This window comes from Haliotis asinina, chromosome 5, assembly GCF_037392515.1.
Source record: "Haliotis asinina isolate JCU_RB_2024 chromosome 5, JCU_Hal_asi_v2, whole genome shotgun sequence".
NCBI lineage: Eukaryota > Metazoa > Mollusca > Gastropoda > Lepetellida > Haliotidae > Haliotis > Haliotis asinina.
Window position 1 is genome coordinate 67,507,366 of NC_090284.1, and position 27,743 is coordinate 67,535,108.

At 40.2% G+C, this 27,743-nt stretch overlaps 1 protein-coding gene across 1 annotated transcript; it reads right to left on the minus strand.

Annotated features, from left to right (window-relative positions):
- Window positions 1-6,992: 6,992 nt before the first annotated feature.
- Window positions 6,993-27,451, minus strand: LOC137283992 (solute carrier organic anion transporter family member 3A1-like). The gene is made up of 10 exons (XM_067815658.1): window positions 27,380-27,451; window positions 15,056-15,674; window positions 14,512-14,598; window positions 14,030-14,209; window positions 13,265-13,429; window positions 12,893-13,082; window positions 12,194-12,317; window positions 11,385-11,539; window positions 9,548-9,612; window positions 6,993-7,375 (listed from the first exon to the last, which is right to left on the minus strand). The coding sequence occupies exons 1-10, from the start codon at window positions 27,449-27,451 to the stop codon at window positions 7,074-7,076; spliced, it is 1,959 nt and encodes a 652-aa protein (XP_067671759.1). The 3' UTR covers window positions 6,993-7,073.
- Between the last annotated feature and the right edge of the window lie 292 nt (window positions 27,452-27,743).

The window sequence follows — 27,743 nt, forward strand, 5'->3', positions numbered from 1 at the left end:
AGACAGGACCCTACGTGTACTTACACTATCTGTACTATCTCTGTGATTCAGGTTCAGACAGGATCCTAAGTGTACTTACACTATCACTACTATCTTTGTGATTCAGGGTCAGACAGGATCCTACGTGTACTTACACTATCACTACTATCTCTGTGATTCAGGGTCAGACAGGATCCTACGTGTACTTACACTATCACTATTATCTCTGCGATTCAGGGTCAGCAGGATCCTACGTGTACTTACACTATCACTATAATCTCTGTTATTCAGGGTCAGACAGGATCCTACGTGTACTTACACTATCACTACTATCTCTGTGATTCAGGGTCAGGCAGGATCCTACGTGTACTTACACTATCACTACTATCTCTGTGATTCAGGTTCAGACAGGATCCTACGTGTACTTACACTATCACTACTATCTTTGTGATTCAGGGTCAGGCAGGATCCTACGTGTACTTACCCTATCAGTACTATCTCTGTGATTCAGGGTCAAACAGGATCCTACGTGTACTTACCCTATCAGTACTATCTCTGTGATTCAGGGTCAAACAGGATCCTACGTGTACTTACACTATCAGTACTATCTCTGTGATTCAGGGTCAGACAAGATCTACGTGTACTTACACTATCACTACTATCTCTGTGATTCAGGGTCAGACAGGATCCTACGTGTACTTACACTATCACTACTATCTCTGTGATTCAGGGTCAGGCAGGATCCTACGTGTACTTACACTATCACTACTATCTCTGTGATTCAGGGTCAGGCAGGATCCTACGTGTACTTACACTATCACTACTATCTCTGTGTACTGGAGTGACATAATGGACCTCCTGATGTGTACAACACTGTATAAAGCCGATGTGCATATCTTCTCGAACTCTCCAGCAAATTTACAAATCGTTAGCTGTACGACTAACGAACCCACAATGAAGCAGTTTCCCTTAATTTATACGTTTGCTTTGACAATGCGAAACAATATCCAAGAGAATGTTCCAGGTATATACAGACTTTAAGTTAGGTCTACTTTTATTTCCCTATATTCATCAATATCGTATCTGCCCTTTAAGCGACTTGTGATATATAAATAAATATAATGTGTAGACGCACAATGAAATCCCGTATACAAGCACAGTCACTCCGTGGGAATAAACCATTATCTCTCATATTTATCCACTGCTTACGACACTAAATCTTTCATGACTCCAACCAGTCTCATTATTATGAAGGGGCGGTGAGGTAATATAGTGGTTAAAGCGTTCACTCGTCACGTCGAAGACCCGGATTCGTTTCTCCAAATAGGTATAATGGGTGAAGCCCATTTCTGTGCCCCCAGCCGTGATAATGATATAATGGTTCATTTATAGAGCGCCCTGCATCTATCTACTAGTTCCTCACTGGACGCTGTAATCAAAATATGATTATTGTTACACTAGATAACCCAAGCTCCCTGTGAGACGCTAGAAGGTCATTAGTCACATGACGTGTCTCGCCGGGTTCCCGTTTTCTCCTGGGTGAACACAGAAGCAACACTGAACAATCTCACTTGCCCAAGGTGAGACCACACATATCACATGTGTTTCATTGTCAGTCCTGGATACGTTCAAGAGTCATGCTGCCAAACACCGCCACCCATCCAAGGATTCTCCGCACTCAAGGTTGCTTAACTTCAGCTGGTTCGAGGCATGAGCTTTACAAACAGAACCACAGACCACCACATTGATATTTACTGAAACATTGCTCCAGGCGGCATAGAACTAAAGACACAGAACAGCTTGAACTTGTGTCCGACGACGGACTGACGTCTGCATGGTCTGAGAGGATACACTTCACCCAACTTATAGATGTTCGGATCAACTTCCTGGATTCTGGGTTTCATTTTGTTGTGGAATTCCTGTAAGTGGCTGTTGGTCCTTGGACCTACTGTGTCATGTTGGTTCCACATCCTCATCCACACAGAAGTATTGTGGTCTCCTATGATGCAGCATCGACCCTTCTATCTTCAAGCATGATGGCGGACATTCATCATGGAATACCTGATCGGTTGAAGGCTTAAAACAACCGCATGCACGCATGCCTATACCCAAATGTTTCAAAGACGTCGTTTGTCGACCGAAGATGCACTGTCAAGCATGAAACTCGGCCAACTTAACGTCAAAGCCCTCGTGAGAGCAAAAAATCAGATTCTCGGGGCATGGGACCCATACCAGATGTTTCGAACACCTACTGCAGCTGTTTCGACACATACGCTCTACAAACAGAACCACACAACACCACACTGATATTTGTGGTGCTCCAGACGGCATACAACTGGAGCATGAAACTCGGCCAACTCAACGTCAAAGCCCTCGTGAGAGCAAAAAATCAGATTCTCGGGGCATGGGACCCATACCAGATGTTTCGAACACCTACTGCAGCTGTTTCGACACATACGCTCTGCAAACAGAACCACACACCACCACACTGATATTTGTGGTGCTCCAGACGGCATACAACTGGAGCATGAAACTCGGCCAACTCAACGTCAAAGCCCTCGTGAGAGCAAAAAATCAGATTCTCGGGGCATGGGACCCATACCAGATGTTTCGAACACCTACTGCAGCTGTTTCGACACATACGCTCTGCAAACAGAACCACACACCACCACACTGATATTTGTGGTGCTCCAGACGGCATACAACTGGAGCATGAAACTCGGCCAACTCAACGTCAAAGCCCTCGTGAGAGCAAAAAATCAGATTCTCGGGGCATGGGACCCATACCAGATGTTTCGAACACCTACTGCAGCTGTTTCGACACATACGCTCTGCAAACAGAACCACACACCACCACACTGATATTTGTGGTGCTCCAGACGGCATACAACTGGAGCATGAAACTCGGCCGACTCAACGTCAAATACCTTTTGTGAGAGCAAAAAAATCAGATTCACGGGGCATGGAACTCATACCAAGGTGGTCGACGACGTTGTTCCAACATAGGTCTTTCTCCCGACTGCCACAAGAAGTCTTCACCCTTGCCACCACACTCAGAAATAGACGGAAGAACGTCAGAGGCGGTACTATTCCGACTATGCGTAATGATCCCCCTGTGTGTAGTATATATTGTCATACCCGACTTCACAGAGAGGTAAGACGGGATTGAGCCCATCCTCACATCAGTACTGGGTTCCAGTACTTATAACTGATAATTCGAGATACTTTTTGAGACTCTACACATCATCGTGCATGAGGTTTACGAGGAGAATGATTTTAGGATTCTTATTGAATAGTTTGGGGCTGGGGATTTCATTTGGACGGCTGACCGACTGTTATCTTTTGTCACATATGTGTTGGCATTGTCAGGTACATTACAAATGACATGTGTTCTTTAAACATCACTTCACGCAGTACTTTCTCGGGCCTTTTCAACAGATGCACAAAATACTGATTAGTCCTTTTTAAACTTTGAAAAGTATATCATTTACACGTAAAGACCAGTGAGCTTGATGTGATATCAGATCAAATAAAGCAACGTCGAGCTCTGACAGACCTTGGATGGGTGACGGTATTTGGCAGCTTAACTCCTGAGAGTTTCTAGGACTTCAGTGTTGCCCCACAGCGGAGCACATGTGACACATTTGGTCTCACCTTAGAAGAAATTGGGTACCCGGTGGGATAAGTCATATGACTATTACCTTCTAGCGCCTCACAGGCAGTTTGAGGTATATGGGATCATAATAATAATCAGATGATACAAGCCACTCCGTGGTGTGGAATTCAGCGCAATACAAATGCTTTTATTATTATTAACGCTGGTTTGAGGATCACACTTCAACAAATGCTAATACTAGGGGCAGAGGAAATGCGTGGCTTTTAGTGACACAGATACAGTTTCCGTTTATCACGGATTCTGCGTCGGAGGCTTCAGGTCTCGTCCTGGTCCAATTACAGGAAAATACTGGTCCAATTACATATAGATAATGATCCAATTACGTGAATATGTTTGTGTCTGTAGTTCCCCCTAACACAGCCCAGTAGCAACGCCCTAGTCCGATATTAGGTGTTGAATTTAGTTTGCACTAAATTCCACAAGTCTACATCATGTAATATCTGCGACATGGAATGATTTACCATAGAGCCTAATGAGCCAACACAAATGCGCCTTTCCTTACTGAGTGATAGTCCTAAAGTCAATACTTGAAACAGTGAGATTGTTTAACAAAATATCTAATCAAATTGTCACAGAATTCATAGCAATATATGTATCTGTTCCAGTTTGTTCAATGGAAGAGTTAAATAATCTTGATCAAATATAAAAGTTACTGTTATTTTACTCTAACATGTTCAGCATCTTCAAGCTGATGTTATTAGAAACATGCCGATGAAGAAGTGTCCTTGATAATGATATTCACTGTTCTGTTCCGATCTGGCCCTTCAGCACCATTAAATTGTATTATCTTAAAAGTCTTATGTTGGCGACGTTTTCTGAAACAAGCGAGTTGCTCTAACAACAAAACTCAGGTAACTAACGTGTCTCAGTTTACAGATAATGGATCGGTTGTAGTTCTGTGTCAGGTATTCTGAAACACGACTCCACCTTACAGTGCAGATAAAGCACGGAAACCGGTCGTTTCACCCGATTTAATATCAAGTCCCTCGACGATGCAGGTCAAGTTCTATGGGCTGCACAAATCACACACGGTCTGTTTCAATTTGGGTTTGGTTTAGTGAGTGAGTTAATATTTATCATCACATCGGTAATATTTCAGCCATATCGTGACGTGAACAATTAAACATAAATAAAGGACAATAATATTACAAGCTATAAAACTGTTGAGGGTAAACAGTGAGACTTTTAGTGTATCACAGATGGAATTTAAAATTTATACTATAATGCAATACAATACAATACAATACAATACAATACAATACAATACAAGTGAGTAAGTGAGTGAGTTAATATTTAACGTCACAGCGACAATATCTCAGCCATATCGTGACGACAAAAATTTAACACTGAAATGGAATATATGCATATTTTAAAAATCTGTCAACGAAGGACAGTAAAACAACTAGAATATCACAATTAGAATTAAAACTAGCTTGGACAGTTAAAACTAATATCACTATTTAGACAATACAAAATAAAAACAGTTTACAGATCGCCAACAACAGAAGGTAGATCACCATACTATTGACCATGGCAATACAATATAAAAATGGGCAAGAAATCCCGAGCACTGAAGGTAGATCACTGTCCTAGGGTATGGACTAGCATAAGCCAGGACGTAGGTGATACGTGGACGTAGGTGATACCATGATGTTTGTAAGATTTTAAACATAAGACTTTCTGATAATCTGCTTCTGTACACAGACAGATAACATGAACATGAATGTTTCCACGGCATTTAATGTCATCTTTACACGTGCAAACATATGTGTGGAATGCTATTCCTGTAAATTTGTGAATCTATTCACAAGATTTAGATACAGAACTTTGGATTTATTTCAAACATTAAGGACAGGGATACACATCGATGTATCACACCAAGTTTATCTCCAGCTGTTGTCTTCATGACAAGATACACCAAGGAAGAAGTTCATGTTTCATACAAGTATATCTAGTAGGTGAAACATATAGTAAACTACAGCATCGCTAAATAAAGACTTTTAAGGTCTATACAATGTAATTGGTTATAACAGTACACACATTCTGACTAAAATATACAGAAACAGTATATGGGTCCAAGGTGTCCGCCATGTCGTGCCATAAACATACAATACTGCTTGATGGTTGATATATCAAAAAGACAGGCTAAACATACTTAGTTCTCTGTAATAATTAACACGCAAGATGAATAAACAATTATTAATCATTGTTTATACTTATTTAAGAAGCGAAGAAGCAGACATTTGCTTAATGTTCAAGAGTACAAGGAAGGGTGTCTGTGCTACACGTGTGTATGCACCTGGGGGTGTAGTTGTCGACCTCATACAAATACGACGTCTGGCTACACCGTAGATGTGGCGATACATTATAGTGTAGTTGTACAGTGTAAATGTGATTACAGTGTAAATATAATATGTGTATTCCTGTACTTTGTAACAGTTGACTGTTTATCGAATGTGTTGTCTTGTCTAATACGTAGTCAACTTAAAATAGTAACACTGAGTAAAAAGTATATAACATACTGTATAGTCATCTGGGTCTACTCCCATTTATGAGAACTCCCAATTCTGAGACAGAGGAAAACACATCTTAGTCTCCTATATGATAAAATGGATTAACCCGAGCTAATTAGAGTTTAGCTGTGTGACTGAACCTTGCGAAAAGAAAAGACATTTTATTTTAATAAATCACATAGTTACACAGAGAACACATTGATACACATAAAAACATTGAAGTCCAGTTTTGATAATTTGAGTTATTGGGAAAACCTGACGTCTAGGGCATTGATTGATGGACAGTATAAGATAATGTGGAGTTCATCACAGATAGATGATGATATAACTGTTACAGATATCAATTCCGTAACGATGTCCAGTTTCAATGGGTAACCTGTGGTTTGAAGTTCTAAATTTAGTTAACCTGAGTCTACAGTAATAAGGTCACTGTAACAAAAAAGGTTCTAAAAGACCGAATGCTTAAGCATTGTACAGTAATAACCTTCAACTGGCTAAATAAAATGTGACTGTAATAACAGTTTAATCATGATTTACATAAATGATTTATATACCATTATAGGGCAGACATTCAGCAAGTATTGACGTCCATATCTTTGAAAATCTGTTTCATTATTTCTACACCTATCGATTTTCTTCATTGAAAACAACAAATGCTCATCTACAAACAATGTCTTCTGTGTTAATTAACACATTAATGAATGTGTACTCTAGAACAACACGGCTGTTTCCACTCTTATTCTAAGGATGAGGAAATACCACCTATGTGCACTGAACCTTTCATTATCAAATCTCACTACTGGGAGTTCTCATAAAGGGGAGGACACTGTCATCCCTGTCTCATCCCTATCCACAACAGCCAAGAGATAAATACAGTCAGTCCTGCTCGTAAGTAGGGACAGCTGTTACCGTTTCATGTCAGTTAATTCATCCTCAAGAAATTGTTTCTCTTCTGCCTCTTTCAAATCAGCGTCTGCTGGGTCAGATACAGGTACCTCCTTAACAACTCCGTATTTAAACAGAAGAAACGCTGCGAGGTATGAAGCAGTCGATAGTGACTGTAGTCCAATGTCCATGGTTTTCACACGATACCGTAGGTTTGAAAGATCATAAAGGGCGCATGCGCCAACATCACCACACTCAGTCTGCCATCGCGCACAACAGCTGTCAATGACCTTTCCATACACCACTGGCGCTGGGAGAAAACCTGAGTACGGAAGTTAAAGTCAGTGAGCGAACGAGTTGAGTTTTATGCCACACTCGGCAATATTCCAGCTATATTCCAGTAAATAATCGAGTCTGGACCAGACAATCCAGTGATCAACAGCATGAGCATCGATCTGCGCAACTGAGAACCGATGACGTGTCACCCAAGTCAGCAAACCTGACCGCCCGATCCCGTTATTCGCCTCTTACGACAAGCATAGTCGCCTTTATGGCAAGCATGGGTTGCTGAAGGCCTATTCTAGCCCGGACCTTCAGGTTGAGTGACTTTAGTTTTACGCCTCACTCAGCAATATTTCAGTCTTAAGGTGACGATCTGTTAATAATCGGGTCTGGACCAGACAATCCAGTGATCCACATCATGATGACACGTGTCAGCCAAGTATGCACATCTGGCCACCCGATCCCACTTTTCGCCTCTTACGACAAACATGGGTTACTGAAGGCCAGTATTCTAAGCTGGACCTTCACGGGTAACAGGGCAACAAAGGTGACAAACGTCCGCTCGGTTGTAATAAAACAAACAATCATGTGACTGTAACTGCCACGATTACCACATCGCTGAAATCGATTATAGGAAAAAAGCCCTCGGTAAAAAAGTCCTTGGAAAAAGAACACCGGCAAAAAAGTTCTTCTTAGGTATTTGACAAAATTGGTATAGACGAATTTTAAAAAAAAGTCACGAAGAAATCACATATGATGTCAGATAATATATTTAAATCTGATGTTTGTCAAGATCCTTTAAACGACATCTAAACTAACACGATGTGCTCGCGTATTAACTAACTAAACTGACCTTTGACCTATAGTAAACCTGATTTGAGTTATTTGATTTCACAAAAGTGACGTACAAGACACATGAAGAAATCACATGTAAGCGAGTGAGTTTAGTTACACGCCGCACCCAACAATAGTCCTCAGCGTGCGCGAAACCTGGAATACCAAGGTTCTTAGTCGGTCGCCACCAACCGTCTGTATGGAAGACCAACGAATTGTTCCAAAAGGAACACACGACAGTAAGAATTGTAACTGGCCAGGACGCCAAAGGAAATGTCCACGTGAAGAAAACCCAAACTGCCTTCCTCAATATGCATAGAGTGTGTGGAGCAAACCCCCTGTGAACAAAAGCTTCCCCAGGACCAAAAAAAACCCCCCAAAACTTGGGACATAAATCTCCACCATGTTGGACAAAATCCCCAAAAGCTCCAGATGAATAATGCAGATTGTTTATTGTACTCAACACAACCCGATGTTATGTCCCCCACCCACCCCTCCCCGATTAGAAAGTCTTCATATAGCCTTCTTATCCACCAATTATTATTCTTCAATATCCCCATCAAAATGACGCTATACCTTTATTATGTTTATAAATAAAATACTATGATTATTAATGAAGCCAGTTTATCCCTACCGCCGATACACCATTACTGATTCAATCAAAACATGCCACGTAAGTCAACAACTCAGCAGTTAAAACATTTATGGGGAGTTTCATGTCCAAGGGGTTTTGTCATAGGGGCCTTTTGTCTAACAATCGTCTGCACAAACTGTGCAGTGATATTGCCGCTGGAAGAAAGTCCATCAACGACTTTTTACATGGTGTGGCAGTGCACACCCGACTTCGTGAACATCAATAGGACTAGACTATTTCATGTTATCATTTGATACGTTATATAACTTACAGTGGTATCTGTAGTCATTTGTCTGATTTGTATATCATTTCAACACATCTTTGTCTCATAAGACCTTTACATTTGCTGTATGGGTGACAATGAAACAAAGGGTTTAGGATATTCTACACTCTTCTTGCTAGAAAATGAAAAGATGCCTTTTTGCGGAGGACTTTTTATACCATGGGCTTTATCCCGATGACTCTTTTACCGAACATCCAGTCGCCATTTGGCGTTACAGTCATTGAGACGTTTAATTAACTAATTAAACTGGCTGGTTGTTTACGGAACTATTTAGATGACAGGGCAAAGGAGTTCCCATGTGTCGTCACTTTCGTTATAAATCAAACAATCATGTTTTTGAAGCGATATATCTCACAGAATTCCAACCAGATTCATTTAGCTATTTTACAGTTAGAGAAAATACAGTATACTGTCGAACAATTTCCTGCTTTGTGTACAGAGATATGTTGGGGTGCACATACCTAACAACCCATTCAGGAACGAAGTCAAGGCGACGGCCATGGGTTTATCACGCGGTTCAACTGTCCTGAAAATGAAATATCGAATATGTGAAACGGAGAACCCCACTTATAATGCCTTTGGGGAATTTCATGTTGAATAAAGTTCATTATGTCAGAATATTTGCCTAAAACAATGACAACTATTTCAACGGTAGAAATGAGTTTCGTAATGGAGTGAAATTCCAATTTAGACTATTTACTACGAAGATCTTTCAGTGTGGGTTCCCCAGTCTGACCTGTTGAAGCTACAGTAGTATAGGGAATAGGGTTACGGGGCCGCAAAGGAAAAAAAATGATAAAATAAAAAGGAAAAATAAAACAGGAAGAGGTGTATTCGTGCATTTGAGCATATAAAGATACTTTTTGTTTCGAGATTGTTCTCCAGTAACTGACCCGACACCTAGACATGGAGTCCATCGCAAACCGCAACCTCCCCCCCTCCCCCCCTGTACACCCCCAACAAAAAACAAAACAAAACAACAACAACAACAACAAACAAACAAAAAAACAAAAAAAAAAAAAAACCACCAATAGTAAGTAGATGGACCACACCCCTAGTTGTTTCTCCTCTAAACATGGTGAAGAGGAAAATCACCGGCGAAGGTATCGTTTTCGATCATGTTTAATAATTTCTACACAAATCGACGCACAAGCTCATGTCTTTCAGATGCTTTCAGAGAGTAATACATTTCAAAAGTTCTAGTTGCTGAAAAGCATTCTGATTTGTAATGCCACGGATTGATTACTTCTTGTATCACAGTAGTTTAAAAAGAAGAAACGTGGTGAGGTCATTGATACTCTAAGATAAATGCAATTTTGTGTGTGCTTAATGGGACTTTAAACAATATGTTGGAACATGCAGTGAAGCAACTGATTTAATATTTGTTGAGTTTGACTAAAAGTTTTAAAAAAATGTCAGAAACAGCGAAGAAAAAGACTGCTGAAACACATTAGCACCCGGATGGATTCAAACGCTAAAGCACTGTGGCCTAGTGCTGTAGAAGACAGATTTCACAGATTGTGACAACGAAATACTATGATTATTAATAAAGCATTTTTATCCCTACACTATTACTGATTCAATCAAAACATGCCACGTAAGTCAATCACTCAGTAGTTAAGACATGTTTGGGGATTTCTCCACAGGTGATCATTTGGTATCTGTTTCTTATATGGGTTTTTGTCGTAAGAGGTTTTGTCCAAGGGCTTTTGTCCTACAAGCTACATACACTACTGAAACACACCTTCTTCACCATACCAGAGCATATACCGTAAAGCACCTACAATAGAAGCAGGGCCATTGCATTGTTACAGGATGGTGAATCCATCGGATGTGTTGCTCGCCGTCTTCAGGTGTCTCCCTCTGTCATTCACGGACTGAGGGACAGATTCCAGGTCACTGGTAGAGCATAGGGCAGATCTCGCTATGGACGACCCAGAGAAAACAACCAAACCACCAGGGGCAGATGGCTAATATGTTTTGCTCCAAACCCTTTGAACCGATTCACAACTCCCAGTGCAGCAAACTGCATGGGAAGCCGGTCTTCCACAAGCACTAGGCTATTGGGCTTGGGTGTTGATGTGTTTCAACTTTAGTTTTCGCTCTTTTTGATATGTTTCACGCAAAATGTCATTTCACTCAAATTCATCGAATGTTGAATCAGTTGTTTCACTGCATGTTCTTAAGTTGCATTTACCTTAGAATATCAATGACCTCACTACGTTTCGGTTTATATAACAGTATCAAATGTTAGAGACTTCCTATACCGTTTATTTGAAGTATATTAGGAACGCCTACTTGATGATGGTCATGAGTATAGGAACAATGGAGATAGTCCCAGCCAGCCCAGCAATCAGGTCCACGGTGATGTAGGGGTAAAGGTAGGGGCAATCGGTTGGACACTTGCCCGCTGTGCCCTCGCCACCTAGAATCTCGCTGCATCCAGTGAATGTCTGAAATGTTTAAAATAAAACTGCCGCCCTTCAAATGTCTGCGGGGAATACCACCAAGCAAATACACCTGTAAACATATCTCTAACTATACACAAATGGTATCATACAAACTGTTCAAAATAAAACAAGCAAAAAACAAAAAACAAAAAACAAAACAAAACAAACAAACAAAAAACAAACAAAAACAACAACAAAAAAACAAAAGAAAAACTAGACAAACCTCACCCCACCCAAAAACAATAGAACAAAACAACCCAACCCTCCATAGACGTAGAAACTAAATATAAAATGTCGACACCAGAGAATAATCAGTTTCGCTTATCAGAGAGTATCATGAAACTGAGTTTTGATTTGTCACATATGAATAACAGCCCGTGAAGATCCGGGTTAGATCTGATCAGCAACCCATCTTTGATCTCAGAGGCGATTAACGGTATCGTGGTGCCAGGCTTGCTTACTTGCTTGACACATGTAATCGTATCACAATCGATACTCATACAGTTGATAACTGTATTGTCTGGTTCAGACTCAATCAGACTTCTGCTATGCAGCGGTAATATTGCCCACTGCAGCATGAAACAACTTACCCATTCAGTCAGTCACCAACTCACTCATAAGAATAACAGATGGGGAATTTCAGATATGAATACATACCGTTCCATTCTGAGACAGGCATCCAGCCATACACGGACTTATGTAGGTCTCGCCGTTAGCTCCACATAGCGGCATGAATTCATTGGCATCACACCCACAGTCCGTAGTACTGGTCATATTGTGCCTGTAGAACATAGTTTTGTCAAATTGAACACAAACTTCACATGGGTTTAACCCTATATTCCCTGAATGGTGAAAGAGAGTATGGCGACCTCGACAGTCATTACAGTTGGATAATCGGGAGTAAACGGACTCATTTATTGTTTCATTTCTAAACCACACTTAGCGGAGATACTAGCGGTGTAAGTGGTTTGGGAAAATGCTGTTTGGGTGTATTAACCTTTCGCTTCAGGTTTCATTGCAGCAGTGCATGTGTGATCAAATACGCACCTGCCCATTTATCCAAAGATGCATGGATGCATTGTACAACTCCCCTCCACTAACTTACTCCTTAATGCATATATGCATTGTACAACCAACCTTCACTTATCTGTCCATTGATACATAGACGCATTGTACATCTCATCTTCACTCACCAGCCCCTTTGATTCATAGACCTTTCTTCAGCTGATCTACTCTGATTAGCCGTTTACATTATAGCCGCGCCACCTCCCAACAAGCCATTTGGCACACAGACCTACCGAATGCCTCATCTAGTCTCGGTAGGTCCATGATGCTTAAAAACATTGTGTGACTCACCTACTGTCACCCATTCCCTTGATGCTGGGATTAGGACATCCGAACAGCAGTGTGAAAGCGTAGCTGGCCGACGCGGTCAGTGTTACTATCATGGTCAGTTTTACACAACCCCTGTTGGTCAGCTTGAGCTTGCTAGTAAGAATGCCACCAAGTAAAGTGCCTACGGTCGCCCAGAGAAATTCTTCTATGCCTAGAACAAGGGTTAACACATACTGAAACAGTCGAAATGAATGACAAACAATTTTGGATGAATACACTATATTATGATATGGGCATGGAAGGTGTCACAACACAACTGGATATTGGACTTCTTTTTGTTACTTTTTAGTGTTAGTAAATCAAAACGGTCTTGTAATGGCAATTTGTTCTTACCCACTATAAAGTTGGCTTTTGAAGCCTGAGTCCCAAACTGGTTCTCGATGTATTTGGGGGCAAAGGCCACGTTTCCTCCCACGAAGAAGAGCAAGCTGCAGTTTCCCAGCAATAAACAAGCAACCACCGGGTTCCGCACCACTCGTACCACCGATTTGGGTAAATCTACAAGTACAGAAGATGATTCTCTTGTTTGTGTACCCTACTGTGACCAACCCATGATTGACCTGGAAAGCATCACGTCATGAATGGTTACGCCATCAGCATCACTGATAAATCGCCATATGGCGATGAGTTACCATTAGACAGGACCATAACTTCATCCTCCATAAGTCCACAGACGTCATATTGCGATTTGGGAAGTGTCACCGACATGAGCAGAATGGATGTTGTTCTGCATTGGCGTCCTTGACATAAACGTTTTGTATTTGGATGTGTCACAGACTCCTACGCATTTAGTATCTTGGCTGCAATATCCCGGCTTCTACAAGCTAAATCTGAACACCGATGCTGCATGTGGTATCTATCCTCGATCCGACGGTTCGTAATGTAAACAGTTGTGTCACTAAGGCCTGCTTATGTGATTGTTGTTCTTTCAGGGAAAGTATAATAATCTGGAATACGATGGACATTTATGTCATGCATGCTCAATTATGGTATCAAATACTAGTAAGTTGGAACACTGCGTTATAGAAACACAACACCAGAGCCTTACAGCATTAATCTCTGTGGCACTCAGTGAAAACAGACATGTGTTTCTAGTACCTGACAGTTCTTCTTTAAGGCTGTGGCATTTGACTTTCGCGGATTTCCTGGTGAGTTTCTTAATGCGCTTTGGAAAGCAGCCTAAGGGGACAGCAAAGATTAAAGCTGCAGATCCGAAGACCAGGAACCCAATCCACCATGCTCCGATCCACTGTGGGTGACGAGGATCCATCCTTGTGTCTTCAAAACAAACAGTATAATAGAAGGATTAGACGGAAAAGATTACCAATGATTGCTGGTCTTAGTTTACCTTCCATTGTGACTAACGGGATCGGTGGCCATGCTCATTGACTTAAATACATATCTCACTTGTGTAGATCGATGATCAAAGACGGGTTGTAAATATAGTGAGGTTTTGTCCAGACTCGATTATGTGTGGCCGTCATGATCATTTCTGAGTGCACCGTTACACAACAAACAAACAGCAATTGTTGATGACTACATGCTTGTGAAGGAAGTACAGGAATATAAGATGTACTCACCACTAAGGTCAACAGGTATGGTGCTTAAAAGTCCACCTAGACCAAGTGCAATTGCTGGGCCGAAGAACGACACTGTCATTATGATTCCTGCAATACACAACACAAAACACAAATGTAAATGTTTTCTGAAGCGTCAAGCACATTTGGTTTGCTTAGGTATTTCTCTACACATTTTCAGCTGGTAATCTCACCACCTTGTAACTTGCTTGTTTCGTCTTAACAGCCCTGTCACTTAATTGTCTGGTCATGAGTAGACTGTTTCCATGACGACCTTGTACGAGATGTGTGTTGGTGCCATTATATAAATTGTCTAAGTAGTAGATGTTAATGGTGGAGTAGGAATCAGTGCAGTCTGTTTCGGAATATTAATTAGTCTGTTGACGTTCTAGATAAACAGTTTTTAATGTTCTAAAGTGAGTAATATTTTCGTTCATTCTGGAAATTGTTCATTGTACATTCATGTCGCTTTACACATGAATGACACTCTTCTTAAAATGTTACATAAACACCTATCATCGTTGGTGTCAACATTAAAAAAACATACCTGCCAGTAAACTTGACTGTTGTTTGTCACGGGAATTATTGTCGAGGTACGGTAAACCCAGGGAAAACCGTGGTGATTTCCCCACTCCTAGTAACACCATAAGCACTGCAAGCACGTTGTACACCCAACGTCCGTTGTCAGTCTCTTGTTCCTTCGTGGCTGGACATCGTTCATGTTCCTGCATGGAATCCTGACACAGCCTCACTCTCTGTTCAGATGAATAGTTGGAGGCAAGATCATCTAAAGAAGGCAGCGATACTGGCTCTATGAAGTGTAACATTCCCGACATTAGACTAGAAATGCCATACAAAGCCACTGCACAGGCCAGGATCCTAGGTATAAAGCGCTTTCCCCCAAAATGGCTGAAGAAGAAAATGGCTGAAAGATAACCGATTTCGCCGCAGCTTAGAAGGAGGCCACTTTTCGTACTACTGAGGCCAAACTGTTTCTCCAGTGCTGTGATCTGAGACACGGTGTAGTATTTGACAGACTCCAGCACCAATGACGACATACTGAAGACAGCAGTAAACCAGAGGATGTTGTGGAAACACCGTCCTCGACGTCCTCCAGACAGAGCCATGGTGTTGACACTCACGCAGTTTTTCTCCGTCTTGAATATCTACTGCCTGATTGATAGATTAAAGGGAATTTACTGACCGAGACCTCATTGGAAAACAGACAAATCAACGACATTTTTCTCTACGTATGAACTTACTGCTCGTGGAGAAAATAGCATAGATATCACTGAGAGGAATTGAGATTGTCTGTTGCTTAACATCATGCGAATACGATGTAATAATCGCTTAGGGACTATACAACACAGTGGCTGTCTTAAAAGAACAACCACAACATCAACCAGCCTGGCTTCACATTATACAACTTGTGCAGCATGTTGTCTCTATATATAGGGCAATCGGGATTGCTAACTTGACCCATTATTCCAATTACATGTGCATTAAGTGTTGGATTGGCATGGACGACCCCGACTATTTGCTATGTAGCGTCAGATGCACATTGGTAACTGCCAAAACATGTAGGTCAACACACGATAGATGTTAAGATGCCATGCAATGACTTATTGTATTAGTGATCCATGTCCTTGATAAATTAGATATGCATATTCACCTTTGTGTAATCTTTCCTCATGAAGAACTTTCAACACATATTGAAAATGGTTTCCGATTCTCTCTTACCTAAAGTGCAGTTTAATTCTGTATGTATGTTTATTACTTACGAGGGCGAACATATCGGGGTTCATATTTTTCATACGATGTCCTAGGGCAAAATATCACTTTGTCATGGTCACGTGACGTCACGATCAATGCTATGGCGTCACGTTTCCTCTGTGACGTTGCGTTCTACATGAGGCGACGACGGGTAGCCAGCCCGTGTTTGAAAGTAGATTTTCCTCAATTTGACGACTTTGGTGATAAACAGAATGTTATATTCGTGCCCATATCATACGATGTTTAAGACACTCGTGCCTAGAGATCGGTATATCACTCGCACTCGCTCGGAAAATACCAACATTTAGGCCCTCGTGTCGTCAACATAACATGATATGGGCACTCATATAATATACTAATGTATGTATGTATGTATGTATGTATGTATGTATGTATGTATGTATGTGTGTGTGTGTGTGTGTGTGTGTGTGTGTGTGTCTGTCTGTCTGTCTGTGTCTGTCTGTCTGTCTGTCTGTATGTATGTATGTATGTATGTATGTATGTATGTATGTATGTAAAAGTAAAGTACAAACACCTTTTAATGAAGGACAGGAAACAGTACAATTTAAAACGAGCTGCTACAACTAAAACAGTTGTATAGAAGACGATGCAAAATAAAAGCAGGTTGTAGATCCCCAATAACTGAAGGTAGATCACTATAGGGACAATGGGGACTTACAGTGCCTTGACATCTTTCCAAGACCGCTTAAAACAACACACTCTGTGGTTGGCTGCATAAGGCTTAATTAACCTGCACGATTGACAATAATGGTATGTGGCCAGACAAAAAAAAGGGACAACATTAAGCATTAACTATAGCTTCATTAGTTCAATTAATGAATTAACTTTACTAAATTTATTTATATTGCATAAATGTATATGTACATCAACATATATTTTCCTGTGAATATTATCAAAAAACAACAATATAGATACCTTAGTCTCAAATCAAACACTTAGATGAAACTGGAATGTCATATGCTTATAACGTCATCTTGCTCAAGGATAATATGCAGAGAACCCGTTCAGGGCAGTTTGTACAATCTTGGAATTCGAGAAATACTCAATTTTGAAAAGGATTTTGTTAGTAAATGTATAAACATGCTCCTATTCCTGAACCTTATCTTGAAATACCCTAAGTAGAATTTCGCTAAATTTTGGCCAGCAAATCATAGTGTGCCTTCAGGGACAATGCGCTGGCTACATATTTCGAAAGGAAACCGACTTTGTAATCTTTGTAATGAATTATATGTGACGAATAGTTTTTACAGTGAAGTGTTCTTGAGATATCGCGCTGGCAATCTCTACATTCAGGTTAACTTGCCGAAGTCTTGTCACATGACCTTGAAAATTAGGTGGAGGTCACCAAATCGACTGGACCCTGTGTCTTCCCTAGAGACAGTTTGGTGTTGAATATAACGAAAATCCAGTGAAAGGTTGGGGTGTCTCCATGACAAGGGCAAAGCATTAAAGTCACCTTGTGACCTTGAATTGAATGTCATTGTCTCCAAATCTCACTAGGTGAGTGAGTGAGGTAGAATTTATTACCACAACTGATCACCATACAAGGGTCCAAGGGGCTTACAGTACAATAAACAAATATACTACACTATAAAGTTTGACCTTACTAAATTCACATATAATGTTTGGCGACTTACGACTCAGGAGGATTATGATTTTCCAATACTTCAACACACTACAGCCACAAACAATCTCAGTTACTAATCTAGACTACCTATTACAACTATTTACAACTCATTTACCAAATCTAATTCTTTAAAAATGCAATAATTAAATGAGTGAGTGAGTGAGTTAAAATATAACGTCACATCGGCAATATTGCAGCCACATAGTGACGAGAAATATTATAGATACAAAATACTAGTGTTTAAAGAACCAGTCATCGACAGACTGTAAAATGAGTAGAGTATCACGAAAAGACTTAAAACTGGCTAGTATGTGTATCTTAAAAACAGAAAAGTTTAGAAAATACCATGTACAAATGGGCTGCTACCTGCATGGTCCATAGCTGGGTTTACACCATCCCCTCAGCTGCTGGCGATTATATGCAAGATTACCCAAAAATTGGCACAAATACTACAGCTAAAAAGGTAGAAGACTACATTTGACTTCAAATGCTTTGGGACTTCAACCTCACTTTAGGATACCACCACTGACAATCTAAGTGATTAATTCCAATCATAAAATATTCATTTGTTTACAAATCAGTTAACAAATGTAATTCTTTTAAAAAGCCAGTAATTAAACGAGAACGTATATTACTAAAAATCCTTCATAATTCGTGATTTAAAGCACTTATCCCTTGTGATGGAATATGCAACACAATCAAGCAAGACATGCTTGACGGTGATTCTTTCATCACGAGGGATGTAGAGCGGAGGATCCTCACCTTTCAACAGGTGTGTATATCTGGTTTGGCCAATACGACTTCGTCGCGTGATGACCTCCTCAAATCTGGACTGACAATCCAAATAGGTATAACCAATATAGCGTTTCTATTACATGTAATTTATTCATACCTACTTGAGTGTCCCACTTCTTCTGCATCAGATCACGGATATAAGATCTAATTGTAGCTTTATAAACTGAGTATGGAATAAGAAGTGGTGTCAAAGATTTGTTGAGCGCTGCCTTGGCAGCAAAATCGGCCATTGTGTTACCAGAAGTGCCAACGTGGCCTGGTAACCAGACAATGTCGGATTGGCCAGTAGCAAGATCATTATACAATTCAATAATTACTATTAAAAATGGATGTTTACATGATAGGTTTCTTAATTGCCTGAAGACAAGAAAGAGACTCTGAATAGATCATATATTGTTAATGTTTAGGACGTCTTTGAAATATATTTAAGAGCCGTTAATATAGTGTTTGCTTCAGCTGTGAAAATAGAGCTGTTATCCAGTAATCTAGAAGATATTGTTCTGGATCTAAAGACAGTGACAGTGGCACAAGCCACTGTGCCACCATCCTTGCACCCATCAGTAAATTGTTGTATTTACTTTTTAATTGCTTATATTCCTGTTTATATTGTAATTCATTAGTTTCTGATCTTAAATGTAGTTAATCTTAGGTCAACTTGTGGCCTAACCAATTACCAAGGAGGAGAAGAAAGAAGACGGGAAGGAGATATATTTTCCAGGTCAGTGTCGGCAGAAGAAATAAATGGTTTAATTCTGTGCATTAGAAGCGGAACAAGAGAAGATGTTTTGTTGTATAGATCCTCATAAAAGGGGTTGAAGACATAATTGTAGGCAGGGTTAGATTCATTAGAGTATAATTTGATAGTGTATTGTAAAGACAGTTTTATACGGCGTTGTTTACAACTGTCACCAGGAGAGGTTCTAAAGGAGCCAAGACAAAGTCTCAGACCTTGCTGGTGGACAGAATCGAATAGTTTTAGGTTGTTGTTGCAGACTCCTGTCTTATCCCATAATGAGTGAGTGAGTGAGTTATAATTTAACGTCACATCGGCAATATTTCAGTCATACCGTGACGAGAACAAACATGATTAGAAAGAATATGCATCTATTATGAAACCCGTCATCAAAGTACGGTAAAATAGTGGTATCACAATTCGAATTTAAAACTATCATATGAAGAAGAAGATTTTATGGATATCAACTTCTTTATATGAGAACACGTATGCATTTCACTTCTAAATGCCCTTCAAAGACTATCATATGAAGTTAAAACTAACAGCGCAACTTGGACATTACATAATATAAAAAGAGGCTATAGATCACTACCGACTGAAGGTAGATCACCACACTAGGGACCAAGGGGACTTTTACATTACATTTGCTACCTGCATGGACCCTAGCTGGATTTTCGCCATCCCCTCAGCCGCTGGCGATTGTAGGAAAATGTCGCCGAAATGTAAAATGACAAATATACTACGTCTAAAATATTGGTAAGTTTAAATTTTACTTTGAAAGTTTTGGGACTTACGTACTGACTCAAGGGGACAATAATTTAACGCTACTTTAACCCCAGCCACTAACAATCGCAGTTGCCAATTCATACCACCGTGTTTAAAATATAAGCTTTCCATTTAGAAAACACATTATCAAATAATTCTATGTCCATTAAAAATCCACGATCATAAGATAATTAACATTAAAAAGATCCTTCATTGTTTTGACATTAAAATATTTATCCCTTATGATGGCAAAATCAATACAGACATGCTTGACGGTGATTCCTTCACCACAAGGGATACAAAAAGGATCCTCGCCTTTAAGTAAATATTCGTGAGTGTATCTAGTATGGCCAATGCGACATCGTCGCATAATGACCTTCTTAAATCTGGACTGACAACCTAAGTAGGTGTAACCAGGGGTTTTATTGCATGTATTTTACTACCTGGGTGTCCCACTTCTTCTGCATTAGATCACGGATCTAATTGTAGCTTTATAATCTGAGTATGGAATAGGAAGTGGTGTCACAGATTTGTTGAGCGCTGCCTCAGCAACAAGATCGGCCCTTGTGTTCATAAAGATTCCTATATGACTGGGTACCTAACAAAAGACGATGTCACACTGGCAAGTAGCAAGATCATTACTAGTATATAACTCAATAATTTCCTGTAAAAGTGGATGTTTACACATGTTTTAAGTATTCTTTGAATATATTTTAGAGCTGTTAGTATTGCGTTTGCTTCTGCTGTAAAAATATCCCGTGATGAACGTAGTTACCAAATAGGAAAGGAATCTAGTCAACGGAGGGTGGACGTACGTAGTCTAATACTATATCCCGGTGGATAACAAATATTAGCCATGATTTAAAATAACAAAGATACTGCGTTTAAAGACCGGTTAGTTTATATTTACCTTGAATGTTTTGGGACTCAGGAGGACACTAATTTTACGATACTTTAACATCCTTTGGGGATACAGCCACTAACATTAGCTTTTAATAATGTATACTACCAATGGTAAAATATTCATCTATTTACAAAATTTTATCAAAATTTATCAAGTAATTCTATTTCTTTTAAAAATTCAATCGTCAAATTTAATTAACATTAAAATATCAACACCGTATATGCATGCATATATGCATGTATGTATGTGCGTGTGTGTGTGTGTGTGTGTGTGTTTGTGTATGTGTGTGTATGTGTGTGTATGTGTGTGTATGTGTGTGTGTGTGAAGGTGGGTAGGTAGGTAGGCGTGGTGTGTGATTTTCACATGCGTGCGTGTAATTGCTTGTTCGGTTGCACAGGTCTGTTGATCGTGTCTTCCTACCAACAGCAGCTGACCATTCAAAATGCTTACCTTTACCTCCGTGTCTGGTCAGCAGTACTACCACGCTCTGGTGAGTTAGAATAAAAGCATTGAGAGATGCCCATGGTGGGGTATTTATCTCCAGCTGTAAGCTGCCCTACTGAACTTTCCTTTCACTTCCTCTCGTTAAACTAGGCTATGAGAATATTTATAGGGAACCTCATATAATAGGTTTTGAGTGTATTGTCCTACAGTAACGTCATATGGTCCACACGACAGACTTTTTGTTTGCAATATTTGTATTCCGAGTTTCGCAAAGGAAGATAGGGGAAGATTGAAAACAGTTGACTTAGGAAACATAGCAGGACCAGGCTACTTGTTTACTAACCATACAACAGTCAATATTCATCTCTGCAAAGTTGGCCTCTCCACGAGTAAAGGGACTGTAACTGTAATCTGAGCTTAATAACCTATCACAAGCCAAAACCTGTATATGCAAGTTATGACCCATATCCCTACACTCCTCTGTACGGGATGGAGTCCCTTCCCTTGTGCTCGCTATAGCGTGTTACGCACACGACATGTTACAGGTACTCGTACATGACACTACAATAAGAGTGAAGATTACAAGTCTTATGGTATATGTCACAGAGCATTGCAGATTACAAGACAATATGCATGCGCTCATAACCATTCACACTGCTTACCTGTATATCTGAACCAGTCACCAGTCCTTGCACAGGGACGCTACATCCGGGTATTTCATATACGTCAAGCTTCGCTCGTCTGTTCTTTCACTCCAAACTAGCCGAGTCACACACCATGAGTTTGATTCACCAAAGTGGTTAACTTTTGAGACCATCATCACTCTGGGTGTTTATCATTGAAGTAGTCCGATTGTGTACACTTTCACTGTGAAGTAAGACGTTTTGAGGCTGTTTAGTGCAGACAGAATTATTCCACTAATAATTCATTTATTGTATGAATCGTTTTTATCTAGGGCTTTAGGTTGCCCCACTAAACCTCCGTCCTCTGCCTCTCGTTAAGCAATGTCCACGGTGGCTACCCGGGACTGTCACATTTCACAATGATAAGAAGAAGAAAACTGGTTTTCACATATTTTCGACATGTGTAAATGCATTTCATCGACATGTTGTATAAAATGTCATGCCTATTCAGATCTACGGGCCACGATTATACATAAAGATACATTATAGCGTTAAAATATATTGAGTGTAAAACTCATAATATAATTGTCAATACAAAAATGATGCATATAATACAAAACAAATGCACAGATGAATTGCACATTGTGAATAAGTAAAGCATTTTATCAATGTTACTATTATTTCCTTAACTAAATACCATTATGAGCGATATTTAAGACGACGTTCCTACATACTGAGAGACCCGTGAAGGTCCCGGGGTAGAACAGGCCTTCAGCAACCCATGCTTGCCATAAAAGGCGACTGTGCTTGGGATCGGGTGGTCAGGCTTGCTGACTTGGTTGACACATGTCATCGGTTCCCAACTGCGCAGATCATGTTCTTGATCACTGGATTGTCTGGTCCAGACTCGATTATTTACAGACCTTCGTCATATAGCTGGAATATTGCTGAGTGCGGGGTAAAACTAAACTCACTCACCCAGTACATACTGAGAACCCCTGTGGCTAAAGCGTTACAGTTAATACTATCTTTCATTGTGGCAATGAAAAGGTCTGAGGCAGATAATGGTCAGAGTGAATTGTTATAAAGTTTCTTAATCATATCAGCACTGATATCTGTATACAGATTACATTTCGTCAGAAAGTGAAATTCACCTTTGATCTCGCTAAGATCACGGAATTTACAAACTCGTTCCTGGAGAGGGATACGGGGACGACTGAATCTTCCTAGTTCGATTTCTAGAGGGAGAGTACCACACCTCTGCTAATATACTACGCCGACGTCGGTTAGATGTCGAGCTCAGGTAAGCTTCGGCTTTTAGACTGGACTTGAACCATCTGTATGTACGTATGATCTGATTGATTGGCATTTTTGAAGTTGATGGATAATAGAAAAGTATAATACTTTATGGATTGCAACTTCATTATTTCTATGATGAGACGTTTCGGTATAGCTTCTTATACCGTTTTCAAGAAAGCGTAAAGCAGCAAAGCACAGAACCGGCTTTTATGGAGTAGGTAAAATGCAATAACAATTGCGACGAAGCCAGAGTAGAACTAGGTATACATAGCAGATGGGGTTGGCAGTAATACAATGATAATAGGAAGAAGCTGGGGTATACATACCATGTAGGCTGAAGCCAAGCTATACATAGCAGATGGGGTTGGCAGTAATACAATGATAATAGGAAGAAGCTGGGGTATACATACCATGTAGGCTGAAGCCAAGCTATACATAGCAGATGGGGTTGGCAGTAATACAAAGGTAAAATGAAGAAGCGGGGGTATACATACCATGTAGGGTGAAGTCAAGCTATACATAGCAGATGGGGTTGGCAGTAATACAATGATAATAGGAAGAAGCTGGGGTATACATACCATGTAGGCTGAAGCCAAGCTATACATAGCAGATGGGGTTGGCAGTAATACAATGATAATAGGAAGAAGCTGGGGTATACATACCATGTAGGCTGAAGCCAAGCTATACATAGCAGATGGGGTTGGCAGTAATACAAAGGTAAAATGAAGAAGCGGGGGTATACATACCATGTAGGGTGAAGTCAAGCTATACATAGCAGATGGGGTTGGCAGTAATACAATGATAATAGGAAGAAGCTGGGGTATACATACCATGTAGGCTGAAGCCAAGCTATACATAGCAGATGGGGTTGGCAGTAATACAAAGGTAAAATGAAGAAGCTGGGGTATACATACCATGTAGGGTGAAGTCAAGCTATACATAGCAGATGGGGTTGGCAGTAATACAATGATCATAGGAGGAAACTGGGGTATACATACCATGTAGGGTGAAGCCAAGCTATACATAGCAGATAGGGATTAATTACAAGCCGGCATTAAAACCCTTTTCACCAGCTCTATCCCACTGAAAACTCAATGTCTCTTTATTGACACCTATGTGTCTGCCTGCTTGTGTGCTAATGACAATATGCTATACACATCATCAATCATTGACCACATGCAATTTGAACTTAAGACCTATCAGGCTATACACCATAACCAAAATACATTGATTTATGACTCGTGCACCTGAGGTCTGCCTCTGTCTCATTATGTAGTGACAAGCTGGTATGATACTTGTACAGATGACATGTCATTATATCTGTGGGTTGCAAACAAACTGCACCTACTTTTCTCAGAAGGCTGGATCGTACGTAAACCGGGGCAAACTATGATTGTATGTATATGTACACTTGTGCCTAAAATCATTTTGTTTTTTGCACAATAAAATATGTTTAAACCATAGCTACAATTCTAATACTCTCGATCATCCTTTATAATAACCATAGGTATAAGCATTGATGTATAGCCGGTGATAATGTGATACAAAGCGGATATGCTGAACAATTTACTCCTCCCAGAGCACACTTTTTTATCTACGGAGTCTGAACGATCAAGCGATATGAATACACTGCTAAACCAGAACACCTGCACCTGTCAAAGCAGAAGAGTGCACCTTAAGATGCATATATTATTACTTTCGCACGTGTTGCCGTTCATAGGTCCTGCGTTTTCACGGTTCATATATAAGAATGCTTGTGGACATGCTAGCTTTGGCGTTGTATCACACTTGAGCATTTGTAATCTGTCGTCGTATCGTGTTGTCATGTATCTGTGACATTTATGTGCGTACCACTCTATAGCAAGCTCAAATTACAGTCCTTTTTTGACCATGCATTACTGGACTCTGCTTTCTTACCCCTTCCACCTTACGACTCGTGATTCGAATTGTCACTTGTAAGTCGATGAGAGGGATTGAAAGACGATAGTTTTCTGTTCACGGGATGCAAACACTGCATGTAACTATAATAACCTTGACATTATAGTAAACTTTGTGGGGTTTATATGTGGCCTAGGATAATTATAATACCGAGAATTGTCGGGGAATTAGCTTGGGACCGCACACCTTCAAAATGACCAAGAGAAGCATCAGTTAGTGGCCAATCTTTATTCGCTGCATTTCATGAGTGAAGTACCCCGAATATATACCACCGATGCTCTCAGAGTTCGTGATATGGACGCACGTTCAACTGACTAATCCTTAAACAATACTTACAAATGTTGCTAACCTACACTGTCGCCTATCTGAATTTTGAGATTACCAGCGTAGCTTCAAAGACTTGAGAATGCAGAAATGACTAAAATTATCTAACAGTTTTCTCGGCGAATGTGTGTTATCAGAGTAGTCTTTACTTTTCTCTCTGGACATGTAGTCTCAACGATTAGTGCATAACGCTTATCAAGTGACTTAGCAATTAAGACGATCGCATATCTAACTGACGGATTAATATACTTGAAGCGGACCATGCATGTAGATGACAGTACAATATAAACGTGAGCTATGGGTTGCCAACAATTGAAGGTAGATCACCATACTAAGGACGACAAATGAGTGAATTAAAACACCCACTAATATAGGTTGTGACGTGTGCCTCATACATACATATATTTTTTACATAAAAATACTATAGAGCCATTAATACCATCGACAACGTATACACAGTGACAGTAGGATGTGGCTCGGTGTGGCCGTAGTTGGGTTATTATCACTATCATTGCCGCACCCGTCATACTTGGCATAGAAATAGCATCGGGAGTCTTAGGGGTAATGGAATTGGATCAAAAATATGTTTCGCGAACTTGCCGAAGCGACATTGATTAGCATTGAGGATCATATTTCGATGGCCCATTCCGACAGTAAGACATCCGAGGAAGAGTTTCATCTAGTGATGTTAGGACTCACCAAATATAACACGATTAAACAAGAAATTCGGGGTCTCGTAATACCAATGACATTAGTGAAGATGATAGAAAAATCATAGAACTGGGGAGAGAACAATTCTATCAAGAATTCATTTCCAAACTCAGAGAAATCATAGGAGATTGACAATAAACTGTTTCCTCAATGTCGATGTTGCTTCAAAATTGAAAAAATTCTTTTTCGTATCAGGACATCGTTTGATGTCCCCGCTCATCAGCTGCCATTTGTGAGGGGCCGGTGTGAGCTTAAATAGCCATAAATAATGCCATTAGCGCATATGATGAAGAACACCCATTACCTACACTGCTAGAGAGTATATCGAAAGGATTGTATGTAGCGGAAGGGGTGCTAATAGCGAAAGGATTGTGTGTTGACAAAGGGGGGATGAAAAGAAAACGGATTGTGTGAAGCAGAAGGAATGCTAAAACCACTTAGTCTAGTTTTTGTGTAGCAGAAGGTGAATGAGTACAGAAAGGAGTGCGAAAGGTAAAAGGATTGTGTGTAGCATTGCGTGTAATGGAAGAAGTTTATAACTAATGTACTGTTCGTTTGTATAAGTTTGTATTCGTGGCGTTGAAGGCATCACTATGGCGATAGCGTACTTTGGACCAGCTGTTGCGCTCGGTACTGGTGGATGGGTCAGTGACACCCCCATTGATCTAAGCGGTTGGTTATGTGCTTGCATTAACTAGTGATGGGTAATTCCAGTTAATCTTTTGTTATAAGAACATTTTACAATGAATGTCAACTCACCACGTTCAATTCAAATAAAGATTTCTATTCAGGGGACTTTCCCACGTTTTGTCTTTCAATAGTGGATGTTCTTTATGTCAACCAAGCACATTTCTACGTAACATATACTAATTGTATGGTTTGGTTTCAAGAGATCCAGTTAGACAGCACTCACCCTCAGTGGATTGGTGCATGGTGGATGGGGCACCTGCTGTTTGGGTGTGCAGCCCTCTTTCTTGCTGTACATTTAGCCTGCTTTCCAAAGCACATGAAGAAATTGAAGGTAAAGGATATCGACACGACCAGGTCACTGTGAAAGGACATAGTCGGTGAGTCTCTGCTGCACCTTCTTTCTGGATATGAAAAGCACTGGACAACATGGTGTGGTATACAATTTTCTCTCTGAAGTTGTACACACTTCACAAAAAGAAACGCATAGGTGATTTTGAGAATCTTGGACTAATATAAATGCGGCAAAATCAGTATACAAATATACTATTTCTTTCGCAAAAGTGTCACCAAGGAAACATGGAAAGCAA